General features: G+C 42.5%; 1 protein-coding gene across 1 annotated transcript in view; it reads right to left on the bottom strand.

Annotated features, from left to right (window-relative positions):
* arsk (arylsulfatase family, member K) overlaps positions 1 to 19,219 on the bottom strand; it is a 94,028-nt gene that overhangs the window by 71,671 nt on the left and 3,138 nt on the right. Inside the window, exons 2-3 of the mRNA XM_078565427.1 lie at positions 14,527 to 14,656; positions 1,213 to 1,372 (exon numbers count right to left, since the gene is read on the bottom strand). Coding sequence (XP_078421553.1) covers positions 1,213 to 1,372; positions 14,527 to 14,656 — 290 coding nt within the window. The remainder of the gene's footprint in view (positions 1 to 1,212; positions 1,373 to 14,526; positions 14,657 to 19,219) is intronic.

Below are 19,219 nucleotides of genomic sequence, written 5' to 3'. Positions count from 1 at the left end.
ACCACACCCCTCCACTAAGCCTTGATCCCTCCATCCTTCATTAATGATTGCCGGTGACCCCTGGCTGCAGTCCTCCGCTGTCAGCTTTCGTGCCCAACAGTTGACCGGCCTGCTTGGCCAGCTGCTGGATGGGAAACAGAAGAGGACAACAATCATGAGATTCTGCTGTTAATATTGTCTGAGGCTCCAGAACCCTGGGGTTTCCAGGATTCCCCTTCTACTACTGTTCTTTGCCACTTTCTCCCTGACTTTCCATAAACATCAATGCCAAAGCAACTCTTGAGGACCAAAACCTTGAGGCTTTTGCTGTGTAATATTACATTGAGACTTGAAAAACTTGAATTTAAAACTTCAGAGTTAATTCTAACCCCCAGTGGGCTTCAAGTAAGGTGAAGGGCAGGTCGGTGGAGAAGGGGGCAAAGTTTATGGGGCTCAGATAGTGGATGAAAAGAAGCTGCAGGGCAGGAGTGAAGATCGGGCAGTTAGAGGCCACCAGAGTAAACATCATGGGAAAGTTCATGAGCAAGCAGGCACATCACAAGGACGGGCTTTCAGAGCATTCTCTCAGGAGCAATGTGGAGAGTGGGGAAGGGTGTGGTGGGTTGAAAAAAGACAATGGAGTTCAAGGCTGGGGAGGCCCAAAGGGCCGCTTCATCCTTTACAAATAGCTGTTAACCTTCCTTCCCCTGGTGGGTTGGCATATTCCCCACTAAGACCAGGGTTATAATTGCAACTGGGATCTCACTGACGTAGTGGGGCCTCCATTTTTCCTTTTTCATTGTTCATTCATAGAAGGTGAATGCCGTTGGAAAAGTTAACACTTATTGCCCATCTCTAACTGCCCAAGAGAAGTTGGTGATGAGTTCATTGCAGTTCATATAGTGTAGGTAAACCCACATGCTAGGGAGGGTGATGATGCACTTTCGTAGATTTAACATGATTGACATGCAGAAAATACATGATCCAAATACATCTTACAACTTGCATACTCTGTAGAAATCCGCATCATTTATATTTTAGAGATGTATCCTCTTTGCAGTTGTTACACATACATTGAATTGTCAATTCAGGTATGATTTATTAACAGCCACTGCAATGCTGGGAGGTACAGCTGGTTGCAATCTGGAAAAAAAACACTAGATTCTAAAGGAAAGATAACCTAATATTTCTTCCCCAAATAAAAGTTGGATTTCAAAAAAAAAAGCTTCCTACCTTACTGAGTGGTGTCCCGAAGTATAATCAGTTTTTCCATACACTTTTGTGTAATAGCCATACTTTTGCAAGATTTTCATCCAGGTCGGGTAGTCATGGTTCAGGCACTTGTAATTATTCCAGGATTCCGTTATATGAATAAAGAGACCACTCCACAAGGCTTAAAAAATTAAAAAACATGGTTCTCAATATAAAATCTTTATTAAATTGACCATTATTAAAAGCTAGATGTTGAACAAAGCTATGGATGTAGGTTCAGCATACATAAAATGATTTACAATGTCAGATCAGGTGTTCCAAACTATCTTAAATTTGTGTCCACTGATAATCGAACATCATGCCAGTAGAAACAGTTTCTCCCTGTTTATACTATCTATATATAACCTTCATTATTTTGAACAGGTTCCTACAGTGTGATGTCCACAAATGGACAATACACTAGGGGAGCATAACCAGGATACATAAAAAGTTAAGCATAACTCCTTTGCTTCTCTACTCTCAGCCTCTATTTAGAAAAGTTAGTAGTAAATAAAAGTAGGCCAATAGAAACAAGGTCCAGAGGTGCAGCATCGCACAAATGGCAATTTTATCCGCATGGCACTACTCTTCAAAAAGATTACGACAATTAATGCTTGGATTATATAGCCTTCTACTTCGAGATATAGCTTAACTCCTCCTCTTTCATTCCAGAAAGTTTCAACAACACAAGAAGCTCTACACCATCCAGTACAAATCAGTACACTTGATTGGCACCCCATCCATCGCCTTCAACATCCACTTCCTCCGCTACTGACGTGCAGTGGCAGCAGTGTGTACCAACCATCTACAAGATGCACTGCAGCAACTCACCAACACTCCTTCGATAGTACCTTCCAAACCCGCAGCCTCTATCACCTAGAAAGACAAGGGCAGCAGGTGCATGGGAACACCACCACCTGCAAGTTCCCCTCCAAGCCACACAACATCCTGACTTGGAACTATAATGCCGTTCCTTTACCTACACCACATGGGCTGCAGCAGTTTAAGGCAATGGCTCACCGCCACCTTCTCAAAGGCAATTAGGGATGGGCAATAAAAATGCTCGCCGAGTCAGCAAGGTCCACATCCCATGAAAAGAATAATGAAAAAATGTTTGAGCAATACAGTTGTTATTATCCCCATAGAGACTGATAACTTTAAAAAATATATATTTGAATTTCCGGTGACTGACTGGAAGGACTACACAAGATTTCAAGTTTTAAGACTTTTACAGTAACAAAAACTAAAAGCAACATTAACTAAACACTATTTCAGTCGGCAACTAATAGTTTAAACTACAGAAAAGTTTCCCCATTTAACTTCTAAAATAAATGAAAATCCCCCTCCACAGTTATACTTTACTGTGTCCCTTAAGTGGACACTCAATTCTACAAGAACCAGTCCAAAGCTATTTTCAGCCCCCGGTGGCTTGCTTCCAACCCCCCCACCCCCTTTCCAGCAGGATAGCTTCTAACCTCTGAATTGATTTCCACGTCAAGGGTTACCCTGGAGATTTCCCCCTCCAGCCAAACCTCAGTGAATCTTCTAGTCCTATTTAAATCCTCATGAATTTGGTCTCTTTAATCTATGCACAAGCTCTCACCTACATTTGCATGGTGTGCAACAGAGACTCCCCCTCCCTCACTCTCAGATTCTTGCAGACTGATTGTGTCCGAAGGGTTCAGGGATATCTTAATAAATCTGTAAGCCAATACACAATGGCCTGCTATGGGCTCTTCCTCTCTTAAAGCCCATTTCCATTGCAACATGAATCACATGCGCCTTGTATCCAGATAGAAATGCTATTTGCTGTCTTCTGGATCCTCTGGATTGTCGCAAAATAGCATCTGATTCACTAACGTACTTTGGGAAAGGAAATCTGCCATCCTCACCTGATCTGGCCTACATGCGACTCCAGACACACAGCAAGCCTTGAAAGCCACTCAGTTGTATCAAACCACTGCTGAAAAGTTGAACATTAACTGCAGAGGTTCAAGAACCATCACCTTCTCCAGGGCAATTAAGGACGGACAATAAAAGCTAACTTTGTCTTTATTCCTTCTTGGGGTGTGAACAAAGAAAAATCTAAGAACAGACTTTGGATCTATGAGATATGCTGAAAACAGAATGCAAAATATACATATATTTGCTTTGCTTGTTTAACTGTACTATTTTAAAGTTCAACAATCACAACTACCTCCATGTAATGTATCTTATTTTTAAAAAATGAACAATCGTCATGACTAATTCCTTTGCAAGTAAATATGATTATGAAACACAAAAGCATGTTACAGTTTTGTGATCATTTTGTAAACCAACAAATATAGCTTATAATACTTGACCTTTACAGCAACATCAAGCAGTATACGTTGTGTGACTATAGAAGATCCCACTAGCCTTTACTTTACTTGCCTTGTTGATGTCAACTGTGAACCTTAGATGACAAAATAACATCAAAGCAAAAGCAGTCCAAATGAATACAGAAATTGAACTGAAGTAGAGACATTTGTCCATTAACAAACTAAAAGCTCCTGGTTACCAATCCAATACCTAAAAAGTTAAATGTTGAAAACCAGGAAAAAAAACCTTTAAATCAGTTTGATTACAAAGGTTATATCTATCTTATTTCCCCATAGAATAACAGTTAGAGCTGAAGTATCAGGGGCATATTATCTGACCCCGACAAATCAAAAGCTGTGCAAATTGTCTTTAATTTATATACATTACTAACTTTCTCTACATACATTGTTAGCTTTCTATACTTCTGTATAAATTATTTCTTCTAGCGCACATCTCTTTTATTCTATTTCATTGACATGGGCCACAATAAATCAGATTAACATTTGCCTGAATCCATTTTTGATTCTGAACACATTTGACAAACAATTCAATAACAGTAAAAATACAAAACATGCTAGCCAGAAAGCTAAATAGTGGAGCACAAAAGTGAATCGCCTTTCAGTTCTCTCTCAGATATTCTGCCTTCCCAATTGCCGACCCCAACCCTTCAGTACACCTCAACTTTCCTGCTCTCTTGCCACCACCCAGCCTTGACTCTGTTAGATAAGCCTAGTTTCCTGCTGTGCCTTTCTTGGCATCCTGCGAACAAGCTCAAGGCAATTGGCGCTGGCTCATTATGAGCAGCAACCCCAATTATCCCATTGTGTCTGCTGGGGGTTAACCTTGTCAATTTTCTTACCGTCTTTTCCATTCCTCCCATTGCTGATCCTGTGGTCTTTATCAGCGGATCAGCTCTCAACACCCTTCTATTCAACTCCCTCCAGAATGCCCATTCACTTGTGAACAAGGCTCTTGCCATCCATGATGTATTGTGGATGACTGTATCAACATCGTGGCCTTAACAGAAACCCGGCTAAGAAGTGATGACACCTTACCTCAATGAAGCTTCCCCATATGATCACATCTCCTGGAGCTCGCCCCATCGAGACTTTCATGGTGGCGGTGTGGTGCTTATTGCAAGATCACACTTTGGCCTGACCACCACAACCCCCCCCACCCCCACCACCCCCTAATTCCTCTAGCACTTTACTTCCTCCTTCTTTGAGCATCCCACCTTGTTCCACCCCTCTCACCTCCCTTTCAAAATCATCAGGTGCAATAAAAATTTTAACTAGAGAGATATCCTCACTACTTTTCTCCCTTAGCCTCTGCACTGAATGACTTCCCTTCCTCAGGTGATTTCAACCTCTATCTCAACTCATATTTTGCCTTCTCCTCACACCTAAATCCCTCCCTCCATGCAAACTTGCTAACCCATATTCACACCACCCACTTGACCTTGGCATCTCACATGATCTCACTACACATAGTTTCAATCATAGGTAAGGCAATCTCTGATCACTTCCTTATTTTGCTCACCACCTATATCCCTCTTCAATGCCCCAACTCTACCTCCTCCTGTCTCCATCCCTGGAAAAATGAATTCCCCAATTAATTTACAACTGCATTTTCAAAGCCACAATTATCTAGCCTTTGGTCCTCCATTCACCACAACATTTCTGCAGCTACTGATTTATTCAACTGCACCTTTGCCTCTACCTTTGTTCTAGATCCCAATAAAACGAATACTTTCGAATACCTTGGCCATCCCTCATGTACAACCCTCATCTTGGCTCACCTAAACCAAAGGATGTGGATGTGAAAGGATATGGCACACAACTGGTTTAGCCATCAACCATCAATGCCAGATCTGGCTAGACCGCTTGAAATACTTCCTGGTCCTAATGTCGGCTGTTCAAACATCCTGAAATGCAAAGATAATCACTGACTTCTTTTCTCAACTGCATACACTCTTCCTAAATCTCTCTCCCCCATGTAGCCTCCACCCTTAGCACTCAGTGACAAAGAAGTCCATGAGTCCCCAAGCTAGAGACCATCCACCAGTTGCCTCTGCCACTTCCCTCCCTTCCACTAATCCATCTGACCAAACTTCCTTTAATGTTTCCTCTTGCCCTAGTCCTGACCTCACACCTTTCTCTCCTATCTGCCTTCTTGCCCTCTCTAAGCTCATCTTGTCCTTGAGACCCACCTCCTGTTCCCTTGATCCTATTCCCTCTAAGCTACTGATCACCCAACTTCCCCTCCTGTTAGCCAATATTGTAAATGGTTTGCTTGCCCTCTTCAGGTGTTGTCCTACTCTCTTAAGTCTGCTGTCATCACTCTACTCAACCCTTGGCCCCCTCCTAGCCTCGATGGTAGCAAAACTACCATCCGATCTCCTAAGATGTCAAATGTGTTGTTGCCTCCCAAGTCCATCATCATCTTTCCTGAAACTCAATGTTGAATCTTTCCAATCAATCCCTACCACACTACTGAAACGACTTTTCTCTAAAGTCACAAATTACATCCTATGTGACTGGTAAACCTTCCCGCCTCGTCCTTACCAACCTGCCTGAAGCTTTGACATAATTGACTGCACAAACCTCTTCCAGTGCATTCCCACTGTCATCCAGCTGGGCGGGACTGCTTTCATGTGGTTCCATTCTTATTTGTGTCCAGAGAATTGCTTGCAATGGCTTCTCTTCCTGCTCCCTCACCATTCCTCTAGTGTCTCCCAAAGATCAATTATTGGGCCCCCTCTATTTCTCATCTACATGCTGTCCATTGGTGACATCATCCGAAAACATGGCATTAGTTTTCACACGTATGCTGACAATCTACCACACCACCACCTCCTCGCTCAACTCCTCCATTGTTGCTAAATCAGAAGACTGCTCATCCGAGGTCCAGCACTGGGTGAGCAAAAATTTCCTCCAATTAGAGATTGGGGAAACTGAAGCCACTATTTTCGGTCCCCGCTCCAAACTCCATTCCCGAGCTACCAATTCCATCCTTCTCTCTGGCAACAGTCTGAGATTAAGCACAACCTCAGTGTCACATTTGATCCTGAGATGAGCTTCCAGCCTCATATTCGCGCCATCTCCTAGACCGCCTTTTTCCATCTCTGTATCATCTGACTTTGCCCTTGTTTCAGCTCATTTGTTCCTGATACCCTCATCCATGCCTTCATTACCTCTAGACTTGATTATTCCAATGCACTCCTGGGCTAGTCTCCCACATTCTATCCTACATAAACTTCAGGTAATCCAAAACTCTGCTGCCCATGTATCAATTTGCAGCAAGTCCTGTCCATCCATCACGCTTATGCTTGCTGACATACATTGGTTTCCAATCAAGCAATGTCTTGATTTTGTAATTCTCATCCTTGTTTTCAAATGCCTCTATGGCCTTACTCCTCCCTATCACTGTAATTTCCTCCAACCCCACAACCACTCCTCTAGTTCTGGCCTCTTGTCTATTCCCAATTATAATTACTTCCCCATTGGTGGCCATACTTTCCTTTGTCTAAGCCCCAAGCTTTGGAAGCCTCTTCCTACACCTCTCCCTCACTTTCTTCCTTTAAGACACTTCTTAAAACCTGCCACTTTGTTCACATTTTTGGTCATCTGACTCTTTACAGACAGGGGAGAGATGGTAGGATGATGCCCCTTTTTTTTTCCCCACCTCTCACCTACCCTCACCAAGATGTGTTTGTTTTAACCCGACTGCTGTGACATTCAAGAATGGACACAACAGATTTTCTAGGAAGTTTAAAAGCATAAAACGTTTCATTTCACAACATCCAAATATAATCGCAGCAACATTTGTACTACTCGTTTACACAAAATACACAAAGGTGATTCCAAAAAAGATAGATGCACTTAGGGCTTTAAGAATCCAAAAAAGTCACTGTCTTTTGAGATGGAAGCTAGAAACATTGAAGGCCACTGGGATCTTTTAGGTTCACTGAACAAAACGGAGGTTGGAAGTTTCTGCCAATGAATTCACAGCGGCTTACCCCTTGAAATAGTAGGTTTCTGGATTTCTTCCAGTCGAAGTGGTAGTTGGGCCCCTGTGGCAAAGATGTAGCTTGGTTCTGTAAATCTGCAGGTAAAAGGATAGCTCCACTTCTCTGCCTGTTAGGATTCTAGGCAAGGTCCTCTCCTTTGCTGGGCAGGATCTCCTTCCTCTGTGGCCTCTTTATCTCCCAAACTGGCTGCCCTTCTGGGTGCTCTCACAATGTGTGTTTCTTATCACAGCTGACTTCTGTCAGTTGACCATAATATCAGAGTTCTCATTGTCCACATAAATGGTCCCTGACGACTACAGCATTATCACACAATGGAATTTGAATCTCAGCAATTTGTACCTTCTTCTGAGAGTGTGATTTTCTTTCACACGCTTTCTGTGGAATTTCATTCTGCAACCACTAAGTCTGGGTGGACATTTAGACAATAGTAGCTGGAAATTCTATTGGAGAAATCAGTTACATTTTTAATGTCTCTTCAATTAACGTCCCGAAAAGGTAGTTTACATTTTAATGTCCTGTGCAGACAAGCAGGCTTCTTCCAGCCTTGGGCAGTTTTATGTATACTTGCAGACAAGGAAGGAGTTCACTTGACACCCCTAACTTCATCTTCTTACAATGCAGATTCCCAGTTGACTGAGTTGAAGGCCTTCATCAGGTTGATGAAAGCCATATAGAGAGCTTGGTTTTGTTGGTGACAGTTCTCTTGCATCTGCTGAATGGTAAAAATCAGAACCATCGTGCCTTGTGATGTTCTGAAAACGACTTCTGCAAGTGGGAGTGGACCAGGGTGACCAATTCTCAAGGAAAAATTAAAGATTAAGGGACACTTTGGCATGGGGGGGCTGTACGGGCAGACTGGGGTGGGAGGGGTGGGACTTGTGAGGACAGGGAGATGCTAGTGGAACCTGAGAAAGTTAGTGGTATTTACATGCATGAACTTTACATGTCTGAAACACATGAAAAGCAGCATCCCAGCAAGCTACAGCCTGGGACATGGGACAGTAGGTTTGATTATGGGATAAACCTCAGTCTGGGATGGTTGGTCACCCTGGAGTGGGCGGCCCAGTAGTACTCTGGCAAGGATCTTGCCTACGGTGGCGAGTACAGCTATGCCTCAGTAGCTGTCACATTCAGCCCTGTTTCCCTTCTTGAAGATTGGGACAATTTTGACATCCTTAGATCTTCTGGGTGTCTCGCTTCATGCCAGATTTGCTGGGAAAGAATAGGCTGTGCACAACTGAATCCCCAACAAGCTTATACACCTCAGCTGGGATACCATCCGGTATCAACAAGGCAGCCTTGTTGCTTTTGGCTTGTGCAATGGCTCAGCAAATTTCGTCCAGGGTCAGAGGTTTGGAAAGGGTAGATGCTGGTAGACAGAATCAAGAGCACTGTTCAAGACCATTGAGTCATGGTTGAGAAGAGCCTCAACGGCTGCAAAATCTGAGTGGCATATCACCGACACCCGAGAAAGCTCAAGACATACCACCAGCTCTGCCTATGGCAGGTCCTATGCATCAGAATGCTGAACGATCATCTTCTGAAGTGCATTCCCTACTCCCAGCATCACAGGGAGGCCAGCAGAAGCATTTCAAAGATACCCTGAAAGCCTACTTACAGATGATTAGCCTTGACCGCAACAGCTGGGGAGAGGGTGCACTGGGCTACCCACGATGGTGAGCCCTGCTTCACCAAGGTGTAGCTGGCTTTGAAACAGAGCAGATGACAAAGGGGGAGAAGATGGGAGAGCAAGGGGAAAGCTCAAGAAGGCATGCAACGTCTTATCAATGAATCGCTCCCTCTCTTTTAAGGATAATACAGGTTGTCCATTCAATGTTGTTTTAGAAAATTAGTGTCCATTTTTCTATAAATTCGTGGTTACAACTATGTGGACATGACAGACCTAATAGCTCCTTTGTACTTTGTTTCATAATGGTCCTGTGAAGCACCTTGGGACACTGTTACATTAAAGCTGTTATATAGATATAAATTGTTGTTGATGAACCATAATTCAAAGACAGTAAGCACTGAATGGTCATTTCACTGCAGACCATCTAAATTAACCATTTAATTGGCTGTTACCAGGTCAGTGCCTCAGCCAGTTTGGTCCTCATATGGTATGAATAGAACTTGCAGGAAGTGTCCATTCATTGTAATCAATGAATGTAGTCCATACATGCAGAAATCACTCCAACCAGATGGACAGAACATACAACCTTTTTTGACGAATCTATCTTCTTTAGTCTGTAACCCCAAGGCATGTACTTCAAAATATACTACATACCATGAGCTACCATAACAAAACAAATTTGGTGAATTTGAAAAATCGCAAATGTAACGCTGCTATTCAAGGAGGGAGACAGGAAGCAGGAAACTATAGGTCAGTTAACCTAACATTTGTCATAGGGAAAATGCTAGAATCCATTATTAAGGAGGTAATAGCAGGACATTTAGAAAATAATAATGCAGTGTCAATGTGGTTTTGTGAAAGGGAAAGCATGTTTCACTAATTCATTAGAGTTCTTTGAAGTAACAAGCAAGGTGGCTAAAGGGGAACCTGTAGATGTGGTGTACTTGGATTTACAAAAAGGCATTTGATAAAGTACCACATCAAAGGTTACCACACAAAAAAAGAGCTCATGATTTTGGGGAGGGGGAGGGGGGTTAACATATTAGCTAACCAGACCTTTATCCATGCTAACAGGAAACAGAGTGCAAGGATAAATAGGTCATTTTTAGGTTGGCAAGCTGTAACTAGTGGAGTGCCATAGGGATCAGTGCTGGGGCCACAACTACTTACAATCTATATCAATCACTTGGATGAAGAGACTAAATGTATGGCAGCTAAATTTGCTGATGACACAAAGGTAGGTAAGAAAGTATGTTAAGAGGTCAAAGAGTCTGCAATGGCATTTAGATAGATTGAGTGGGTGGGCAAACATTTTGGTAGATGGAGTATTATGTGGGAAAATGTGAACTTGTCCACTTTGACAGGAAGAATAGAAAAACAGTATATTATTTTAAATGGAGAGAGATGGCAGAACTCTACAGTATGAAGGGATCTGGGTGTCTTGGTACATGAATCACAAAAAGTTAGTGTGCAGGCACAGCAAGTGATTAGAAAGGTAAATGGAAATGTTGGCATTTATTGCAAGGGGAATAGAGTATAAAAGTAGGGAAGTGTTGCTACAATTATACACATCTGGAGTATTGTGTACAGTTTAAGTTTGCTTACTTAAGGAAAGATATAACTGCATTAGAAGCAGTTCAGAGAAGGTTCACTAGACTGATTCCTGGAACTTAAGCAGGAAGGTTGAGCAGGTTGGCCCTATACCCATTGGAGCTTAGAAGAATGAGAAATGTTCCTATTGAAATGGATATGATTCTGAGAGGACTTGACAGGGTGGACGCTGAAAGGATGTTTCCCCTTATGGGATAGACTAGAACTTGAAACACTAAAAATAAGGAGTTCCCCATTTAAGATGGAGATGAGATTTTTTTTCCCCTTCAAGCTTTGTTAGTCTGTGGAATTTTCTTCCCCAGAGAGCAGTGGGGGTTAGAGTCATCGAATATACTCAAGGCTGAGTTAAGATAGATTTTTGATTGACAAGGAAGTCAAAGGTTATGGGGGACAGACAGGTAGGTGGGACCACAATCAGATCAGCTATGATCTTATTGAACGGCAGAGCAGGCTCAGGGGACCAAATGGCTTACTCCTGCTCCAAATGCTTGTGCTCTTGACACTTGTATATAAGCAAATAAGAGTTTTAAAAGTCTACTTTGATGTGAATTAAGTGGGGCCTTTATGGGAGACTCAGTAAACAATGCCAAACCCTTTGGGAGTAATTTTGACTGTGAGTGATAAGTCAGTGAGATTGTGTCAGCTGGCCATTTTATATGTCTCCAGATTTTCAATGAAAATGGAAATGGTAAAATTGCTGGAACTCAGCAGGTCTCACAGCATCTGTGGAGAGAAAGAGTTTACGTTTCAAGTCCAGATGACTCTTCTTCAGAACTAAAGAGAAGTAGAAATGTGGTGAAATATATACTGTATCAGGGGGTGGGACAGATGAAGCTGGATAGAAGGCCAGTGATAGGTGGAGGCAAAGGAGAGAAGTTGGAAGGAGAGATTTAGTTCTGAAGAACCACCTGGACTCGAAACGTTAACTCTTTCTCTCCACAGATGCTGTCAGGCCTGCTGAGTTTTTCCAGCAATTTTTCTTTTTGTCTTTGATTTAAAGGTTTGGTGATCCCTCTCAATAAGCTCTTTAGCTTGGCTATGATGTGTGTGTGATTGCACTGCTGCAAAGCACCTTGGGATATTTTGTTATGTTAAAGGCACTATAGAAATGCAATTAAAAATAATTGTTCAATTCAATGAAATCAACATTAACACATTCATCTAAGTGGTCTTAAAGTCCAATAGCTTATGAAGTTGCTTGAGATTTGATAATGTTACTATTTTCTTTCTCCAAGATAATTCAGCTTGTTAAGTTTGTGTTTATAGGTGCTACTGCTCAAATCAGAAAGTTCCGCAAAAGAGAAAGCATAAAAGAGCATTTAATCATCCAAGATACAATAACTGAACAAGGAGGAGAGGGCAGACCAGAAGCTAGATGTACACAAGGCAGCAAAGGGAAAGTTAGTAACTTAATACTGACATGTAGCCAGGACAAAATTGGGACATATCTGTAAACATGTAAAAACTATTCTGGCGGTGGTACACATTGCCTCTAAATGATTGCTTAAGAAAAACGGCCACTGATAAATAAACCTGTGGTATGAGATACACATGTGGAGATTTTTTTTTTAAAATGTGGTCAATTCACTATGGGTCAACAGCCTTAAAATAAAGCTATTCATGTTCACTGAGAAATTATTGCAACAGAAACTTCCTGTTTAATACATCATCGTTTTTTTAAACAAGAAGCCTAGTGTTTTATGCTATTTCTAGTACTGGCAGGTTTACATCGACTGCAGTAGTTCAAGAAGGCAGCTCATCACCACCTTCTCAAGGGCAATTCGGGATGGGCAATAAATGCTGGCCTAGCCAGTGACACCCATATCCCAGAAATGAAAGAAACAAACCACTGGAAACACTGGCTAGGCAACCTTGAACCTTATATCATCCCTCTACTTTTAGTTCTACTGGACATACACGGGTCAAAAAATCTGCAGAACCTCCAACATATGCCACCATAACTTCAGTGAGAGTGTACCAAAGGTTGCAAGGAAGTCCAGTACATAGATATGCCGAGTCCTGGCTTTACATTGAAAATCCTGGAAAGGCTTGTTGAGAATCTAGCCTCAGTCCATCCAAAACAAAACCATTAGCATAGAGGTAGGTTTAGGGATAAGAAATTCCTACATTGTTCCTCTGGGTGGGAATCTCCAATGTAGGCCAGTGCTTCCCAAATTATTTGCCAATGTGACCCCATTTTAGCACTTGAAAATTAACATGATCCCAGACACCAGCAAAAACAAAACACCAATAAAGCAATATAGTAACATTTAGTATATAATTAATGTTCACGTATTATAGAGCAACATATAACAATGTCATATAAGCATGAAAATCTGTCTTTAAAGTACTTGTAAAAATATTATTTCAAGTACTCATGTAGGTTTCAGCCAAGCTCTCCACATTCCACACACATTGTAAATCACTCTTTCCACACACACACACACACCCCCTCTCCTATCACCCTTCCACAAACACACCAGCCTCTCTTCTCAACCCCATCCAATCACTCAGTATCCCATCTCCCCAAACATTCACTTTCTCAGCAGCCCCAATTCCCAAACCGCCTCCCCCTACTTGGTCACTCACTCAGCAGCTCCTCTTCTCTTCCCTCCTTTTGGTCTAGTTGCCAGTGCCCGTGAAGCAGAGTCACTGGCCTGGAGTAAGGAGAACGTACAACAGGCAGACAGGAGCAGAAACAAAGTTTGAAGGTGCCACTCACCTTCCCCATGACCTCCCAGTTTGTCACTGCACCCCCGACAGAGTCAATTTCTGCGCCAAATTGACACACAAATATCCCAGGCCCACACGGCACTCTCAGCTATAAGAGTTTCAAGTTAAAGAGTGCTCACTGTCCGCCTGGTGCTGTTTGGTGGAATTGGTCCGTGGGTGCAGAGCTGTCCTGTCAGTGCCTCCAGACTGAGACTTCTCCTCTCCTCTCCACAGTCGCCATTGCTGCTCGGAGAAGGGGCAGCTCATGACCCCAAATGTGACCCCATCCAGGGATGCAACCCAAATTTGGGAACCACTGGTGTAGGCAGAGGCACATCTGGTGATACCACTGAAGAAAAAGTGAATGTGTGACTACATATAATTTATTTCAAGGGGTGTTGTGTAAGGGAAAGAAGGAAGTCACAATAACCCCTTCCTGAAGCCAACAACTTCCACCATAAATTGTGAACTTTGACCAGGACAACAGCAGAAATCCAAAGCAGAACATTTTAAATAAGGCTCAACCACCTGAAATGTCAACTTTGTTTCTCTCTCCACGGATGCTGCCAGACACAGAGAGTATTTCCAGCATTTTGTTTTTATTACACGATACATAGTTTCTTATCATATGCTTCCACTTATCTCCAATTGTATAGGTTTGCCACATTACACCTTGCTTGGCAGCTAACTTGCTGGAAAGCCTCAATCTGTTGCTGTCATGCAGAAAACAGGAACATTGATATCTATGTGATCTTCTTTTCAGATTTCTTTTGAGATAGTGGCTGGTTTATTATCTGACTGCCACCCCCACCATGACGCAAATGCGGTTTGTAAATTGTTAACTGAGAACTTAAGTGCACGGATCAATATGTTCTCAATATGGTGCACACCACATTCATACATAGTGTGTAAAGCTACAATGGGTTCAGAATACCTAGGAATTTTTTGTAAAATTATTTTTTAAAAAACATACCTGCTCGAGAAGGGCAACAGATTGGAGAGTTGCTGTAGGCATTGAGAAAAACAGCACCTTTCTCTTTCATAAAGTTTATGCTGGAAAGTTTAATTGTCTGGTTCTGTGGTCCAAATGTCAATCTTCCATCCTAGAAAAAAATTAGAAAAATATTAGAAAACATATTGTTATCAAGTTATTATAATTTTAATAACATTTCCAATCCTCTTATAAGATGTTGGATATTTTTAGGATTCAAAAACAATTATATTCCAATTAGAGAATTAATGTTGCAATTATGTCAAACAGTTGCTTGGTAGTACAGAACTTGAACATTGCTGAAAAGAGAAACATGTTGAAATTTTTCACCTTGCATTCATCAAAACAAATGCAAGAATGCCCAATTTCAAACGATCATAATTTCTACTACAGGAGAAAAGGGGTGCTGATCGGTTGGCACGTCAGTTCTGATGGGCCAAGGCATTGCCATGGAGAAAGAATGGAAAACTATAGGTTCCCCAAGCTTCCAGGTAATTGAAAAAAAGTGCAGGCTTGAGCATATTCCTTTTGTTTTCAGGGAATGGGTCCCCATATATGAATGTATGTCATTTCTAGCAAGCGTAAATGAGCCACGTTACAAGCACAACTGATTATCTTAAGTTTGTTGTCTGTGTGGTTATTAACAAATTCAGAATTGTTCAGCAAGTGCTGTACAATCATGGAATCATCATCTAACAGCAAGCTCGAGACAGAAATAGGAGCACATCAAAGCTACCCTGCAGGAAAAAAGTTATCCTGATCAGATCATTGTTCACTGTATATTGCGCAAATTCACAAATGGGCCCAAAGCTGCCAACCTTTGCATCTGAAAATTGCCAGGTCTCCTACAAAGTACTCTAGAAAAGGTTAAATATCTGAAAAATTTGAACAGGTTAAGTAAGTCGTTTCACACCGCTACTATGCAATGGTGATGGAATCATGGGCAGCCTATAGTTCACCATTGCTTTCTCCATGGCAATGCTTCAACCAGAGTTGACTTGCCAACCAATCAGCTCCCTTTTCTCCTGTAGTATTAATTGCTCTGATTGCCAAATTTTGAACATTCATGCCAAATTTTGAACATTCATGCGTTTGTCCTGATGAGTGCAAGACAAAAAGCTTTAGCAATATGTCTCACTTTTCAGCAATTATGTCAAATTTTAAGCCTTAAATGTGTTATTTTTCATACAGGATTATCAAATAAATAACCAGATAATCTGGCTTTAGATTGTGATGGCTATTGTGATATTCGCTTGGAGAGAGAATATGTTGATGACTAAGTAGCCAGGATGCAATCTATGTGACCAACAGATTGTGCAGAGGAGCTTTCAGTTTAGCTAGCAACATGTGGTACGAAGGAGTTACAAATGTACTTTCCTGTTAACAATAGCTGTTGAATCTTTATAGCAAATCTGACTGATCAACCCTGTACTATATCTTCAAATAAACTGGACCTATGTTTAGTTTACCAGTCCTATAAGAGATTGGTAAACTTGTATTAAGCAAACACAGAAATTGAACAATGGCAGAGTGAAGAACATTGGCCAAGACACGAGGCACACTACCTTGTCTTCAAATAACACAATGGGTTCTTTTAATGTATAATTCAAAATAGGCCCTGTTTTACTAGTTCAAACCCGTGTCCCTGTGGCTTAGTGTCAGAATTTATTATAAATTAGAATTTTAGGTATACTTTTTTCATTCCATTAAATATACAAAATGCGACATAGACAATTTTCAAATACTTTCTTTCTAGCCTGAGTCCAAGACTCCAATCTTTCTATGCAATTTTAACTTTTAACACCTTGAGCTCAGCCTCATGATTCTTCTTTTTACTGCCTCCAAGGTTTGAATGTCTCACTTATTTCCAGAAGTAGGCACAATGCTCAATGTGCGATCTGATCAGAGGACTGTACAGTTGGTCCCCAATTCCATCTAGCTCATCTTCTATTGGTTTCACTAGATAGTTCAACAGTGCATTAGTTTTGTTGGTTGTGGCTCTGTACTAGCTTGGTATGTGTAATCCCAGAAGACACGTAGATCTGTTTTGGCTTCATCTATAGCTATTTCAACATCACTCATGAGCATGTGCTTTATTCATTATTCCTCATTACGTGCAGTACTTTACACTTGGCTGCCTCTGTTCTGCCCATTCATTTCTCCGATTTATACTGTCATTTCTAAATTGCCTCCTTCATCCAGCCCAAGCTAATTTAGTATCATCTGCAGACTTAATTAATTTTAACATTTTCAGAATTTTTTTTTAGAAATTCATTCACGGGATGTGGGCCTTAGCTGGCTGGGCTAGCATTTATTGCCCATCCCTAATTGCCCTTGAAAAGGTGGTGGTGAGCTGCCTTCTTGAACTGCTGCAGTCTATATGGTGTAGGTATACCCACAGTGCTGTTAAGGGAGGGAGTTCCAGAATTTTGACACAGCGACAGTGAAGGAATGGTGATATATTTCCAAGTCAGGATAGTGAGTGACTTGGAGCAGAACTTCCAGGTGGTGGTGTTCCCATCTATCTGCTGTCCTTCTAGATGGTAGTGGTCGTGGGTTTGGAAGGTACTGCCTAAGGAGCCTTGGTGAGTTCCTGCAGTGCATCTTGTAAATGGTACACACTGCAGCTACTGCGCGTAGGTGGTGGAGGGAGTGAATGTTTGTAGACATGGTGCCGATCAAGCGGGCTGCTTTGTCTTGGATGGTGTCAAGCTTCTTGAGTGTTGTGGGAGCTGCACTCATCCAGGCAAGTGGGGAGTATTCCATCACACTCCTGACTTGTGCCTTGTAGATGGTGGACAGGCTTTCGGGAATCAGGTGGTGAGATACTTGTTGCATGATTCTTAGCCTCTGACTTGCTCTTGAAGCCACAGTATTTATATGGCTAGAACAGTTCAGTTTCTGGCCAATGGTAACCCCCAGGATGTTGATAGTTGGGGATTCAGTGATGGTAATGCCACAGAACATCAAGGGGAGATGGTTAGATTCTCTCTTGTTGAAGATGGTCATTGCCTGGCACTTGTGTAGTGCGAATGTTACTTTCCACTTGTCAGCCCAAGCCTAGATATTGTCCAGGCCTTGTTGCATTTGGACCTGGACTCCTTCAGTATCTGAGTCATCGCAAATGATGCTGAACATTGCACAGTGAACATCCCCACTTCCGACCTTATGATGGAAGGTCATTGATGAAGATGGTTTGGCCGAGGGCACTACCCTGAGGAACTCCTGCAGTGATGTCCTAGAGCGGAGATGACTGACCTTCAACAACCACAACCATATTCCTTTGTGCTAGGTATGACCCCAACCAGTGGAGAGTTTTCCCGCTGACTCCAGGTTTTGATGCCACACTCGGTCAAATGCAGTCTTGATGTCAAGAGCAGTCACTCTCATCTCACCTCAGGAGTTCAGCTCTTTTGTCCATTTTTGAACCAAGGCTGTAATGAGATCAGGAGCTGAATGGCCCTAGCGGAACCCAAATTGGGCATCAGTGAGCAGGTTATTGCTAAGCAAGTGCCACTTGACAGCAGCTGAAGATGATCAGGCCAAGGGCACTACCCTGAGGAACTCCTGCAGCAATGCCCTGGAGCGGAGATGACTGACTTCCACTGTCGATGGCCCTTTCCATTACTTTATTGATGATAGAGTGTAGACTGATAGGACGGTAATCGGCTGGGTTGGATTTGTCTTGTCTTTTTATGTACAGTACATACCTGGGCAATTTTCCACATAGCAGATGCCCGTTTTGTAACTGTAATGGAACAGCTTGGCTAGGGATACAGCAAGATCTGGAGCACAAGTCTTCAGTACTATTGGCAGGATACTGTCAGGGCCCATAGCCTTGCACTATCCAACGCCTTCATCCATTTCTTGATATCATGTGGGGTGAATCAAACTGGCTGAAGACTGGCATTTGTGATGCTAGGGATAACCGGCAGAGGCCGAGATGGATCATCCACTCTGCACTTCTGACTGAATATCGTAGCAAATGCTTCAGCTTCATCTTTGCACTGATGTGCTGGGCTCCACCGTCATTGAGGATGGGGATATTTGTGGAGCCGCCTCCTCCAGAGAGTTGTTTAATTGTCCACCACCATTCACGACTGGATGTGGCAGGATTGCAGAGCTTAGATCTGATCCGTTGAGGTCGCTTAGCTCTGTCTATCACTTGCTGCTAATGCTGTTTGGCATGCAAGTAGTCCTGTGTTATAGCTTCACCATATTTAGGCATGCCTGGTGCTGCTCCTGGCATGCCCTCCTGCACTCTTCATTGAACCAGGGTTGCTCTCCCCCCGGCTTGATGATAATGGTAGAGTGGGGGTACGCCAGGCCGTGAGGTTACAAATTGTGTTTGAGTACAATTCTGCTGCTGCTGATGGCCCACGGCATCTCATGGATGTTCAGTCTTGAGTTGCTAGATCTGTTCAAAATCTATCCCATTTAGCACAGTGGTAGTACCATAGAACATGATGCAGGGTATCCTCAATGTGAAAGCGGGACTTCACCTCTGCAACAACTGCAGCGGTCACTCCTACCGATGCTGTCATGGGCAGATGCATCTGCCGCAGGCAGGTTGGCGAGGATAAGGTCAAGTAGGTTTTCCCTCTTGCTGGTTTCCTCACTACCTGCCGCAGACCCAGTATAGCAGCTCGGTCAGTAGGTGTGCTACCTAGCCACT

Source organism: Cetorhinus maximus, chromosome 2 (genome assembly GCF_964194155.1).
Source record: "Cetorhinus maximus chromosome 2, sCetMax3.hap1.1, whole genome shotgun sequence".
NCBI classification, from domain to species: Eukaryota; Metazoa; Chordata; class Chondrichthyes; order Lamniformes; family Cetorhinidae; genus Cetorhinus; species Cetorhinus maximus.
This window is presented reverse-complemented; position numbering and strand designations above follow the sequence as displayed.